The following is a 12173-nucleotide window of genomic DNA, read 5'->3' on the forward strand; positions in this document are numbered from 1 at the left end:
TGCCTTCTGTTCGCTCCTCAGATAGGAACATATAAACATAAACACATGAACTACAGGCTGACACAAAATGAAAAATGAAATATCCATCCAAGTAATTGTCATCTAGAGCAATGCAGAGACCTAACGGGGTGTGGGTGGCGGGGGGAAGCGATTGCTTCCAGACAGGGTTACTGAAGGTCAGCAGTGATCTTTTAAGGGAAAATTCAAGTTTGCTATGGTATTTTTCATCTTTCAAAGTGAAACCCAAGCTCCTTCCCTTTAATAGGTCTTGTTAAATGTCCGTTTTCCCTGTCAGCCGTTGACCTCTCCTGAATAGTCCATGGCTTTCCCCAGGGACCCAAGGGCACCTGAGTGATTCTCTGTCTCCTGTCCTCCCCCAAGTCAGGGCCAGGTCTGGCTCGGCGGCTTGGCAGGTGTGGGCAGGGGCACAGTGAGCAGGGGCCTGGGAGGGAGGAAGGGGGGGGTTCCAGAATGTTCCTTACAGAGACTGAAGTCTATAGCATGAAGGAAGCTTTGAAGAAACAGTCTGGATGAAAAAAGAGTCCGGAGTACTCAAGTGCCGACAAGGCACCATGCTAAGTTAAGACTCAACATACCTGACCTCATGCTATCCCCAAATGGCCCACTGCAGAAGGCATTATCCCTGGAATTCTGTGTCACACAAGTGAATCTGGGCACAGACAATCTGACTGTGTTCCCTTCCCCCTGAACGCTGTTCCGTGGAAGACACTGGATTTGAATGCCATCAACCTCAAAGGCTCATACTTTTCCCGGGATCTAATAACCGCCTGTTTGACACGAAACCATCTTTGCACTTACTTTCAAGGAAAATAGACTTGCTACTGTTTTTGTTCAACAAAAATAAACTTTCTTAATTACACTGGAAGAATTTCAAAGTGATTTCAAACGAAAAACACAATTAAGCAGTGCCCATTCAGAAAGCCCTTTGGTGTTGAGAGGGAAAATAATGGTACTCAATGTTCTACGTATGCAAGCAGCAGCCAAGGCCAAAGCCAACGTCCCTCTTCTGCCTCAACCTAAAAAGTTGGTCTCTTGGAAATCAACCAGGAAAGAAAAGAAAGAACGAAAAAAAAAAAGAAAAGAGAAACAGGCTTCAGAGTTAAATCTGAATTTCTGGTTGCGTGAACTAACTTGTAAAGAAAACAGATGACTTCTAGTCTACAACAAACATTAAATCTCAGTTATCTACAGTGTTGAAAAATGGGCTGTTCTACATAAGATAATGGTTCAGAACTACAAATGTGCACATGGAACATAAATCCTACTTGGTCTAAGAGGCATATCTGGACACCATACAACGCACCGCCGCTGGCTGGTTTCTGCGCTTCCTGACCAGATTCCAGAGCTCCCGGCAGGTACGGCTCGCGGCTGTGTCCGGGACTCACTAGGTGCGGGCTCGTCTAGCTGCTGGACTAGATGGAGGAGATCTCCTGCCCCACCAGGACAGCTTACAGCTTCACCTCCGTACTAACTGCGGACCCGAAGATCAAGGATCTCAGAGAAGCGTCTGATACGGACCTGAATTCGTATCACATGGGCTTCACAGAGCCCTGTCTGTCCTCATGTAGACCAGGAGGAAGCTGGACCCATAGGCCTTGTCCTTCAATCTGCCTTGAAACACACACATACTCTCCACCAGCTCCCAGGTGCCCTGACACCCCCTAACAACAAGACCCCGGCCCACACCCACCTTGGCCGATCGTCCTGGCCACGACCTCCTGGCCTGCCCAAACCTGTCCTACTGAGCCAAGCCCCCCCAGCCCCACGTGCCTCTCTAAAGCAGACCTCGTCACAGCTGCTTCGGCCATTCAGGAGCCTCTGGAATCTACTTCCTGGCTTTTACTGGCTGAGTTTCAGAACCGCGGGTCAACCTGGGCAGGTGCCTTTAAATCAGTCAGGATTTCTGCTTTTTTTTTTAATTTAAAAAAAAAAATCTTAAATGAAAGCCTTTTTAAAATGATACAGGTAATAAGTTACGATTGTGCAAATACTATCCCGGGAGATGAAAGTGCATCTGTTCCCTCCCGCCATTTAGCTCCTTAGACTTTCTCATATACACATGCAAACGCGCCATTTCTGCTGGTTTTTCAAAAAATCTACATACAGGATAAAGCTGTCGTGTAATTTGCTTTTTTTCCCACTCCGTGTATGAACCTTCAGGTTCAGCGTATGCAGACCTATCTCATGTTTAGCGGCTGGAGAGAGCATCCCTATTCAGGTTCTGTATATAAAATGCAAATAATGCATATTATGATGCATTTGCTTGCACTTACACCAAGTATTTCCTTGGGCTTGATTCCTGGATTAAAGGGAGTGCGGTACCCTTCCAGCCTTTTCTACAGAACCTGTAAATCAGTCAGGATTTCTTGTAAGTACTTGACCATTGGAATTGTTTTGGGATGTAAACCAGCTTGTTTCTGTTCTCAGGTGGTTGATCACAGCGGCCACTCCGATAGCCCCTGGGCAGGGACTGCGGGACTGCGTGGTGGCCGCACAGCAGGTACCGGGCATGCCAGATGCATAACTGATTTTGTGAGGTTCAAGTTCTTCCGGGTGTTTCCTCACCGAGTTTATGATTCAATAAAGCAGCATGCTAAGGCTATGAGGTTAGCGTGCAAACTACAAACAGCCAGCCCTTCGTCTTTGCTTCGCCAAGTAAGGTTTTACCATGACCTGTTTACCAGGTTGGACAGAGCCAGACGGGACAACTCCCGTCAGCGCCTTGAGGGCAGGGCCAGCTCCCCCACATGCCCTTCGGGATCACCACCCTCCCCAGCCCTGGCACCGGGCCGACGGCAGGCACTCCTCAATCGTTTGTTGAGATAAATGTCCACCTCCAGGTTCAAAGCCATTGCGGGGCCTCAGCTATCTGCCGTCAGTCCTCCCAGACCCCGGCCGGTTGCTATTTCTGCCTTTCCCTTCACAGTCGGGAGATTCACCTGCCGCGCGTTCTGACAACTCCCATTCTCCTAAGTCATTCAAATTTCATGTGTTGTTGTCTGCCTTGTGACTACCGCAGCCATCGGATTTCACAGTTCAAAGTAAGAGGACCATATAATCCACTGTGCGTGGAAGAGCATTTCAAGATGGAAAAGCAGAACTATTAGTCATCACAGCAGGACGACAGGCATGAAACGGGGATCCCTAGGGACAAACGGGGACGTAACGGTCATCCTCCTTTTAAGTAGGGCGATAAGGGACCTCGGCTTAGCCAAAGTGAATTCCAATATGACATGTCCTGGACCGAAATCGAAGGCGGCTGCGGCAATTCCGAGAAGTTAAGTGTGACAAGGACACAGCAGGACCCTGTTCTATTTCGGTTTTGCCACCAGAGGCACAAATGCTAAAGGTACCAAGACTGGCAGATTCTAAGGGAACTGCGACAGGACCGCTTAAAAAATAAGACTGTTTGCATCGACTGGAAGTATAAAATTGTTTTAGAGAATAAGTTACAAGATCCTTTCCTCCCCTAAACTGTACCTTCAGACTTCTCTCAGTAACCAAGCGAGATTCCTGGGCCTGAACCTTTCAGCCACAAAATTCCCCGTTAACAGTCCCCTCCCTGTAGTTAAATTAATAGGAGGATTCAAAAGTCTGCAGAACTGGACTCAGCATCGTTAGTTACAATTCAACTAACTTCAGGGTAGAAACACATTTTCCAAACTGCTTTTCTATTTCTACTCGTGGGTCTATTCTTTTTGTCAGTCACATCGCTCTGTAGGCAGGATTTTTACTTAAGGGAAGAAATTCTAGCAAAACCCATGTCACCTTAAATTCTTATTTATTTTTCCTCACTGATTTCAGTGACAAAGGGGGGATTTCTCCTACTGGAAAAATACGGTTCTCCTCGTGGGACAAGTGGAATCTAGTGGATGACTCTTCGCCAGATGATTTTTATCTATTATTTATTTGGATGAACACAGTTTTATTGTTATGTCACTGGGCATAGGATATAACTTATGTCTGTAACCCAGGATAGAGATGTTCACTGTTATCAATAATACTGCCTGCAGAGAAGTTTGAATACAAAGTCTCCTACTCTTAAGAGCAAATTTTTAATGATAGGAAGTTTTGACTTCTGGGGAGAATACTTATCATTCTATTGTAAAAAACTATCTAGAGAATTCTACCATACTTGGTTTGGAAAACCAGAGCATCGGGAAAAAAACAGGTAACTGATGTAAAAGATGCTGATAAAAATTCACATATATATTTTATGAATAAAGAGTACAATACATGGTATCTTCATATGTTTATTTTATCGGCATCTTTTGCATTGCTTTCTCGTTTTCTTGGTGTCTGTGTATGAAGAAGTAAGTATAGTTATGTGCTTCTTGAGAAAAAGCCTCTTATAAAGGATTCTTTTGGTATTTCTTAAAATGTTATCTATCTCTGTTGTTCACTGAAATAGTTTAGAACCTCAAGTTTTCTATTCCTACATTCCTTGACAAGCAGGGGGGGCGTGTCAAGTGAAATGGAGAAAAGATCTTTTTCTTTCTCTGTTAGAGATAATAAATACAAACCCACCAACCGGGACACGTAATTTCAATTCAACAAATATTTACTGAGAACTAGGCATGGCCTGGCACTTTGCTAAGCACACAGAGATAGAAAGTTGCACACCAGCAATATCTAAAAATTAGCTCATGCATTACCACTATTGACGTATGCATGCGCAGAACTCCCACACTTGCCTACTAGCATTAGTGCGCAGAGTCTCTCTCCCGATCACTTCTGTCTTGAATGATTATCAATTCTACTTAAGAACCCCCCATATACATAGTTTCCGCAGAAAATGATATCAAATATATATCTTAAGTAGATTTCGAAATTCAAATGTACGGCTATGCATGGTTGTAGTATCAGCTTATACTGGTGAACCGTATGGAATCCCATTTGAGGATTTCCTATGCCCCTTAGCCCAAAATGTTCTCGAAAGATACTTAAAACTGGGACTGTTTTGTCGCGGTTCCTTCATTTTATTCCTTATTTAAAAGATACTGAATGCAAATGCCTTCGGTTTAAAATTTTAAGGAGATGTAGTTTTCGTATGTATTTAAATCAGCTACTAAAATCCAAATGCAATTTTGAAAGCAATTTCCCAAATGTCACATACAGCTGTCAAATGCAGCTTAAGGAAATGAGGAAGACGACAAAGACAGGGCTTTGCAGGACACAGCCCGCACGGAAGCTCTCAGAGGCTTTTAAATAGGCTGAAGGGACAAAACGATCTGAGGAGAAGTGAGCACACAGAGGAAGCTGGTCAGGGCACGCGGCCATTTTAAATTCCTGTAACTAAAATCGCCCCACACGTTCAAAAAGGCCAAAACTTAATCTTTAATCACTAGAGAACTGGAACACTTTCTAGACTGGAAGAACTTACTGGGTAGGTACTAATCCCAGAAACGAATAGAACACGACATTCCTTTAATCTGTCAAACTTAAATCAATGATCCTGAATAAAAATAGATCCTCCGTTTCATAGTCGACCACCTGTCATCTTTCTAAAATCTTTGCAGCTAAGAACACAGCAGAAGTGAAATCAGATGGGGAAGATGGTTGTGTGTCATGGGGGCTGAAAGAAAATAAAAATAACTTCAAACATAATTCGCTTGGTAAAATATTTTTCAACAATGGAGTCCATTCTTTCTCCATACAGCTCATTTTACGAGCCGTGTGTCATGACTAGATCAACGGTGAGCGCAGACCCACTTCTGGGGACCCCTGCGTGTCTTGCTCCAAGTTGCCACATGTGTGAGGCGGACGTGAGCTCATTTATCTCGTGCTGAGATCTACAGATGTGAGGAGGGGACCCAAACATTTCTGAAGGGATCAAAGTGCGCTATTTTAATTAGCAAGATCAAATGTTGTTTTAGGCAAACAAAGCGAACAAAGGCTAAATCTGAAAAGAAAAGTGACAGTATGGACTCTGAGGAGTTCTGGGTTCTGAAGAGCGATTCCTGTCACGGACAGCGAAGGAAGAGGAGACGAGCTCTCAGGGACTTTCTGGCATGGCGTTGGTCACAAGCCATCCACATCCAAGACAGGGAGAGTGGATGTTACAAACACAGGATTTATCATCAGACACTCTTGAGTCAGAACCCATCTTTCACCCACATGAGCTGTACAGCTGGGGCTAGAGTGTATGTTTCGTCTGTGAAGGGAAATACATAATAGAATACATAATTGATATAAAGGGTCTAGTATATCAGGTGGCCAGTACAGAATAATCATCACTGCTATTCGACAATTACAGTGACAACCACACAATGCTCTATTATGCCAACACTCCACGATTCTGGGAATAAGGAGGAAGGAGAAGGAAAAGTGCAACAATGTTTCCAGGTTATCCAGAATAGTCCAAGGAGACGAAGGCCACTGGTGAAACCCCTACGCGTTCTAGGACATCAAGCCATCAGTCAATGTCTTGGCTCTACCATGATTCTGGGTTTCTAATCCATTAGGGATGCGAGATAAAACACAAGATGCCCAGGTAAGTCTGATTCAGACATACTTACACTAAAAAATCACTCATTATTTAATCTGAAATTCAAATTCAACCAGGTGTCTCGTACTTCACTTTGCAAACCCTGGCAACTCCATTTCTACTGCCGCTTTCCCCTTTGCTTAATTCACATCCAGGGGGCCCGAGGAAGTTCTCTTTTTATTTTCAACTCCCAGACATGGAGAATGGGGTTTCTAGAAGTGCAAAAACCGGCACCATTCATTTACAGAACTTTTTCATGTTTCCCCAAACTCCCAAGAAAATTTTACCGTAATGTTCACCTAATGCTCATTCTAAGCAGCTGGGATCTGCACTCCTGCCTCACGGAATTATAGACGAAGAAACCAAGGCAAAGGTGGGCGCCGTCACCTGGTACGTGCAGCTACCCTAAACCTCCTACACTCTTTGCACATAATCAGACTCCACATAGCTTCCCTCTACCAGGAGGACATGAGACAGCTTGAACTTGGCAACCTAAGAGTCCACCGATGAGTGAATGGAGAAAGCAGATGTGGTACACACATACAAGGCGGTATTACTCAGCCATTGGAAAAAGAAAAACCTTACCGTCTGCAACAACATGGATGGACCCAGAGGGGGTTATGCTAAGTGAAAACAAGTCAACGACAATTATCTTAGGATTTCATTTGGAAGTGGGATCTAAACAGCAAACAAACAAAACACAACAGAAACAGAGGTACAGGAAGCACACTGCTGGTTATCAGAGTGGGCTGTGGTGGGAAGGGCAGCAGAAAGGGGATTAGAAGGTACAGATTTCCAGTTACACAGTCAACCACGGGATGTATGGACAGCACAAGGAATACAGTCAGTAACTTCATAATAACTGTAGGGTGAGGGTCGGTAACTAGACCTCCTGTGGGGATCGTCTCATAATAATGAAAAAAAACAGAATCACTACGAGGTACACCTGAAACAGGACAGCGTGTGTCCATACACTTCCAGAAAAAAAAGCTTTACTGTGCATTCTGGAACAAAGTACACTAACCATGCTTTTCACATTCCCTCTCCAGTTTGACACACTGCAGCTCTTACTCACGGACTAGACAATCTGTCCAGGGCCTTCCAGCTCCAATTTTCTTTGATCGATGACCCATAAAGGTTGCTATGTCCCAAGGCCAATTTTTTCCAAGAATCTCCAACGGAATCTCTACTCCGAACTCAGCCTCCCAGCCTGCTCTCCCTTGCACTTCATCATGCAGGACAAACTCTACCACACTAAAGGCTGCAGAGTCCCACGCCGGTGGTAGGTGGTGTCGCAACAACCCTAGGGCTGGTCCCCTGCAAGACCGCAGCGCGGTCGGCATCAGACTCCAGGTCACCCGGGGATGGCGGAGAGCTGGCTCCGCTCCCTGACTCCCCTGGTCACTCCCCACCAGAGCCAGATCTTTGAAGGGCCTCTGGCCTTCCCTCTGCACAAAGCAGCCTCCCTTTCTGCCAGAGCCTTGTCTCTGCTGCTGACTCTTCAGACAGACTGAGAATGCATGAACCATAAGCCGTGATGCTCTCAAAGAATGTTCTTACTCCTATGTCCTCCTGGTCCTTGATGCTCCATTATTTCTTGAATGGCTGCCTTTTTGCTCTATACTTTCCTACAGGTTTACGTACAATAATAAGATGATAAGAAGGCAGAGGGGAGTTGGGCAAAATGCGTGAAGAAGGAAGAGTGACACAAGCCCCCAGTTATGGAATAAGTCAGTCATGGGAATAAAAGGCGGGAGTAGGAATACAATGATACTGTAATAGCCATGCAGTAGGACACAGGACAGCTATATCTGTGGTGAATGTAGTTTAGTGTATAAACTTGCCAAATCACTAAGTTACGCACCTGAAATGAATGTAACTTTGTGTGTCAGCTAGACTCAAATTAAATAAACACCTATGATTGCAGAGGCTTACACTCTTAGCCAGCACATTATCTTATACGTATCTTGTAAAATGTATGCTTTTCTGAAAGTCAAGTCCTGCTAAAAAGAGAAACTTTGGGGGCACCTGGGTGGTTCAGTGGGTTACAGCCTCTGCCTTCAGCTCAGGTCATGATCCCAGGGTTCTGGGGCCAAGCCTCACATTGGGTTCTCTGCTTAGCAGGGAGTCAGCTTCCTTCTCTCTCTCTCTCTCTCTCTGCCTATTTGTGATCTCTGTCAAATAAATAAATTTTAAAAATCTTAAAAAAAAAAAAAAAGAACTCTCAGGTTTAAAAAAAAAAAAATCTAAAGATACCTCCCCATTCCATTTCCCTCAGTATTTTTAGGTCACTTTCCCTGAAGAATGAATATTAACAAGTAGGACCAGGTGCTCCTGATGTCTGTGGGCCTAACATCTTTTTCTCTAGAATCGAGATAATAATGGAAATAATAATCACTAGCACATACCAGTCCGATTCTAAACGCCAGGTCACACTATCAAGTGCCATTATAAATCCTCTTACACAGATGAAGAAACAGAGTAACTAAGTGACAAGCCCAAGGTCTCACCACTAGGGGCTTCCCAATGTTAGAAGAAAAACAGGGCAACCGAGGAACTTGTCCAATGTCCTTGATGAGTCTGGTTTCAAAGCTATGCTCTTCACCTACACATTATTCTCATGCCCTAATTTAGAATAAAACTCTTTAAAGTTTTACATGAAGTATATACATCTGGACCGAAGGCAGAGGGTATAATGGGGAAAAAAAGTGCTGACTAGTGATCTAACTAGTAGTCTCAGCTGTCTCCTAAGCATCCAGAACAGAATTATCAACAAAACCTGTCTTGATACAGTGTCATTCTGGAAAACTAAAGTAAGTTAGGAAACTAATGTTTCACCTCTGATAGTCTTATTTATTAAACTTGTAAAGTGCATAGAACACACTGAAAAGTCATGAAAATTGTATAACATAAAAAGGAAACCCTGTAACTTAAGACTTACAAAATAGACCACAGTGTATTCCAGCAAAAGTTTCTTGTCTCCTAGCCATTGGGCCACATGGACAAATTTGTTTATTTATTTTTTATATTTTATTATTTTTTAAAAGATTTTAATTATTTGTGAGAGAGAGAGAGAGAGCGAGCAAGAGAGAGCACAGCAGGGGGAGCAGCAGAGGGAGAAGCAGGCTCCCTGCCGAGCAAGGAGCCCGATGTGGGGCTCAATCCCAGGACCCTGGGATCATGACCTGAGCTGAAGGCAGACGCTTAACCCACTGAGCCACCCAGGTGCCCTGACAAATTGATTTAATTCAATGTTCTGAATTCGTCACTTATAACGGATATTGATATAACAGAGAAATGTATAGAACGAAGGCCTGCTCCTTCTCTGATGGCTGGCTCACTGAGCAGTTAAAATACAGTAGCATGGGAGAAATATCTAGCATCCACTGTACCATGTGCTGTTCTGTATCAGGATGGGGTGTGTGTGTAGGGAGGGGTATTCACATCATACAGGACTAGTTTAAAACTGTGAGTGCAGTTATCTGGTTATTAATAAAGCATGTTCTTTCAAGAAATACCTCAGTAAACACTGCATTTAACACCCGTGACCTAAGAAATACACGGCTTTCTAGTTAATGGCTTTTTACTTATTCTAGAGAATCTCTCCACCTTTCCCCTAAAGAAATGCCAGATGTTAGACAACACACTGGATACTAATCCCCAGCCCTCTAAGTTCATATATCTCTAACACATTGTGGCAAGCTGGTGCCAAAATGTCTTATTATAATTGATTTATCCCATCTACTAAGAGGCAATGAGTATCTGGATAATTGCTTAGGGGCATAGAATTTAAAAGTATATAATGAAAATATAATTTTCAAATATTTATGTGGTCTTACTTTTCAACACCAAATCCATACCCATAAAAATGTCTATGTATTTATGTGTCAGATATTGTTTCTCTCACTCAGAATTGGTATGTGGGTAATAAATTTTTACTATATAGAATTTGAAAGTTAATAGAGAGATCTTTTATATAAGTGACCAGGTGATTGTTTTAAATTTTTTAACTGGGTTGAATTTAAATGCCTTAGAAATGACCTAATAGATTTTTGAATGAAATGCTATAATAAATTAAAATGTTATAGAGAAATTGTTTTCGAAAAAAAACACATTATGTCTTGTGATTTTTACTAAAACTAGGGCATTTAAGTGCAAAAAAAGGTGTCAATATGAGTCATTGAAAACAGCAACTGAAATACGATTATAGACTCCACAGGAAAAATTCCAGAAAAAGTATTACATCAAAAGAAGGAAACTCACTGAATTAATATGAGAACTTTAAAGAAAAAAATGAAGAACGCTTAGATCATTAAAAATGACATACGCATCTGGTTTCTTGATATAGATGTAAGTGAGGGTTAGAGAAAACACAGAATAAACCACTCTGATCCTCAGAGAACAGCCAAGAACAGAATAAAGTCTAAGAATTCAGCTACCATATCCCAGAATGGGTTCTAGGAAAATGTGTGCAGCCTGAGAACTGACCATGTTCTAGGTTCTATTCTAGGTACTTCACATCTGCTAAGGTAATGGCTGCATCCCGCCCGTGCTATTCTCAACCCCATCCTACAGAAGCAGCGTGGGTAACTGTAAGGTAACCTCAGAACTAGCAAGTGGCAGAGCCAGGACTCCAATCCGGACCACCTCCCTGCAGGATCTGGGTGGCTGGCACGGCAGCCTGCGCTGAGTGCCAAGGACTAAGAACGCTGGCCCCGAGCGCAATATTCTCCTACAACCAGAGGCCCAGGCACGCTGTCTATGAAGAGTTCCTCGAGCCCTAGCGGCTGGCTCCGTTCACAACCGTCCGCATCGCCGTTTGCCGCCACCTTCCAAGTACCCTGCAGCACGGGGCAAGGCCAGCTGAAGGTGCAGGTGCACAGACGGGCTCGGGCTCTCCAGTCGGGGCACAGGGGCAGTTTTAAGACAGACATGCATTCGTTTGGCTCTCGAACCCTCCATTGTTAGCAGGCACAACTACAGCGGTCACTGTGTGTGTGTGTGTGTGTGTGTGTGTGTGTGCGCGCGCGCGCGTGTGTAGGGATACACACACATATTCCTATGAAATAGTTTGTTGAAATGCTCAGAGAAGGAGATACTCATTAGTCCGGACACCATGGTGTTAGGGCAGAAGCCGTTTTAACAAGTTAAACTTCCTCTGGGACTATTTTGGGTTTGTAAATTAAAAGTTAAAATAATGTTGAATCTAAGGAATCTTAAAGTTCCTTCAAACACTGAGAGTCTGTGATTGTGTGTGTGTGAAAACAGAATTTCTGGTGCTTTAGCTGGTGTGTGTCCTAAGGGGAGTGTCCTAAGTGTCCTATGGGAAGGTGTGCCACGACACCACTAAACACTAGGATATGCTTCCACTGGTGCAGAAATGGCAAGTGAGCATCTCTTAGATGATGACAGGCACTTAAGGCGGGGGAAGGAATGCGGTTCCACTCCCAGAAATACCAACGATGAATACTAGCTCTAGGACCACCAGCTCATCATCAGGAACACTAGCTTCCTTTCATAGGTGCACAGCGACCTCTACTGGTATACAGGTAGCATCCCAAACGCAAAAATGTTCTCTGTAAATTAATTTTCAGAGGCAAAACTTAGAATATCTACTCTTTTGGAGCCTTAAAAAAATCTTTAATTGAAAAAATTCCTTCCTCTG

At 43.6% G+C, this 12173-nt stretch overlaps 1 protein-coding gene across 1 annotated transcript in view; it reads right to left on the reverse strand.

Annotated features, from left to right (window-relative positions):
* The window catches only part of LOC309865195 (uncharacterized protein), a 102615-nt gene extending 94634 nt beyond the window's left edge, over positions 1 to 7981 (reverse strand). Inside the window, exon 1 of the mRNA XM_082731390.1 lies at positions 7584 to 7981. Coding sequence (XP_082587516.1) covers positions 7584 to 7851 — 268 coding nt within the window. The 5' untranslated portion in view covers positions 7852 to 7981. The remainder of the gene's footprint in view (positions 1 to 7583) is intronic.
* Positions 7982 to 12173: the final 4192 nt, after the last annotated feature.

The sequence above is a fragment of the Mustela nivalis genome, assembly GCF_964662115.1.
Source record: "Mustela nivalis genome assembly, chromosome: 5".
NCBI lineage: Eukaryota > Metazoa > Chordata > Mammalia > Carnivora > Mustelidae > Mustela > Mustela nivalis.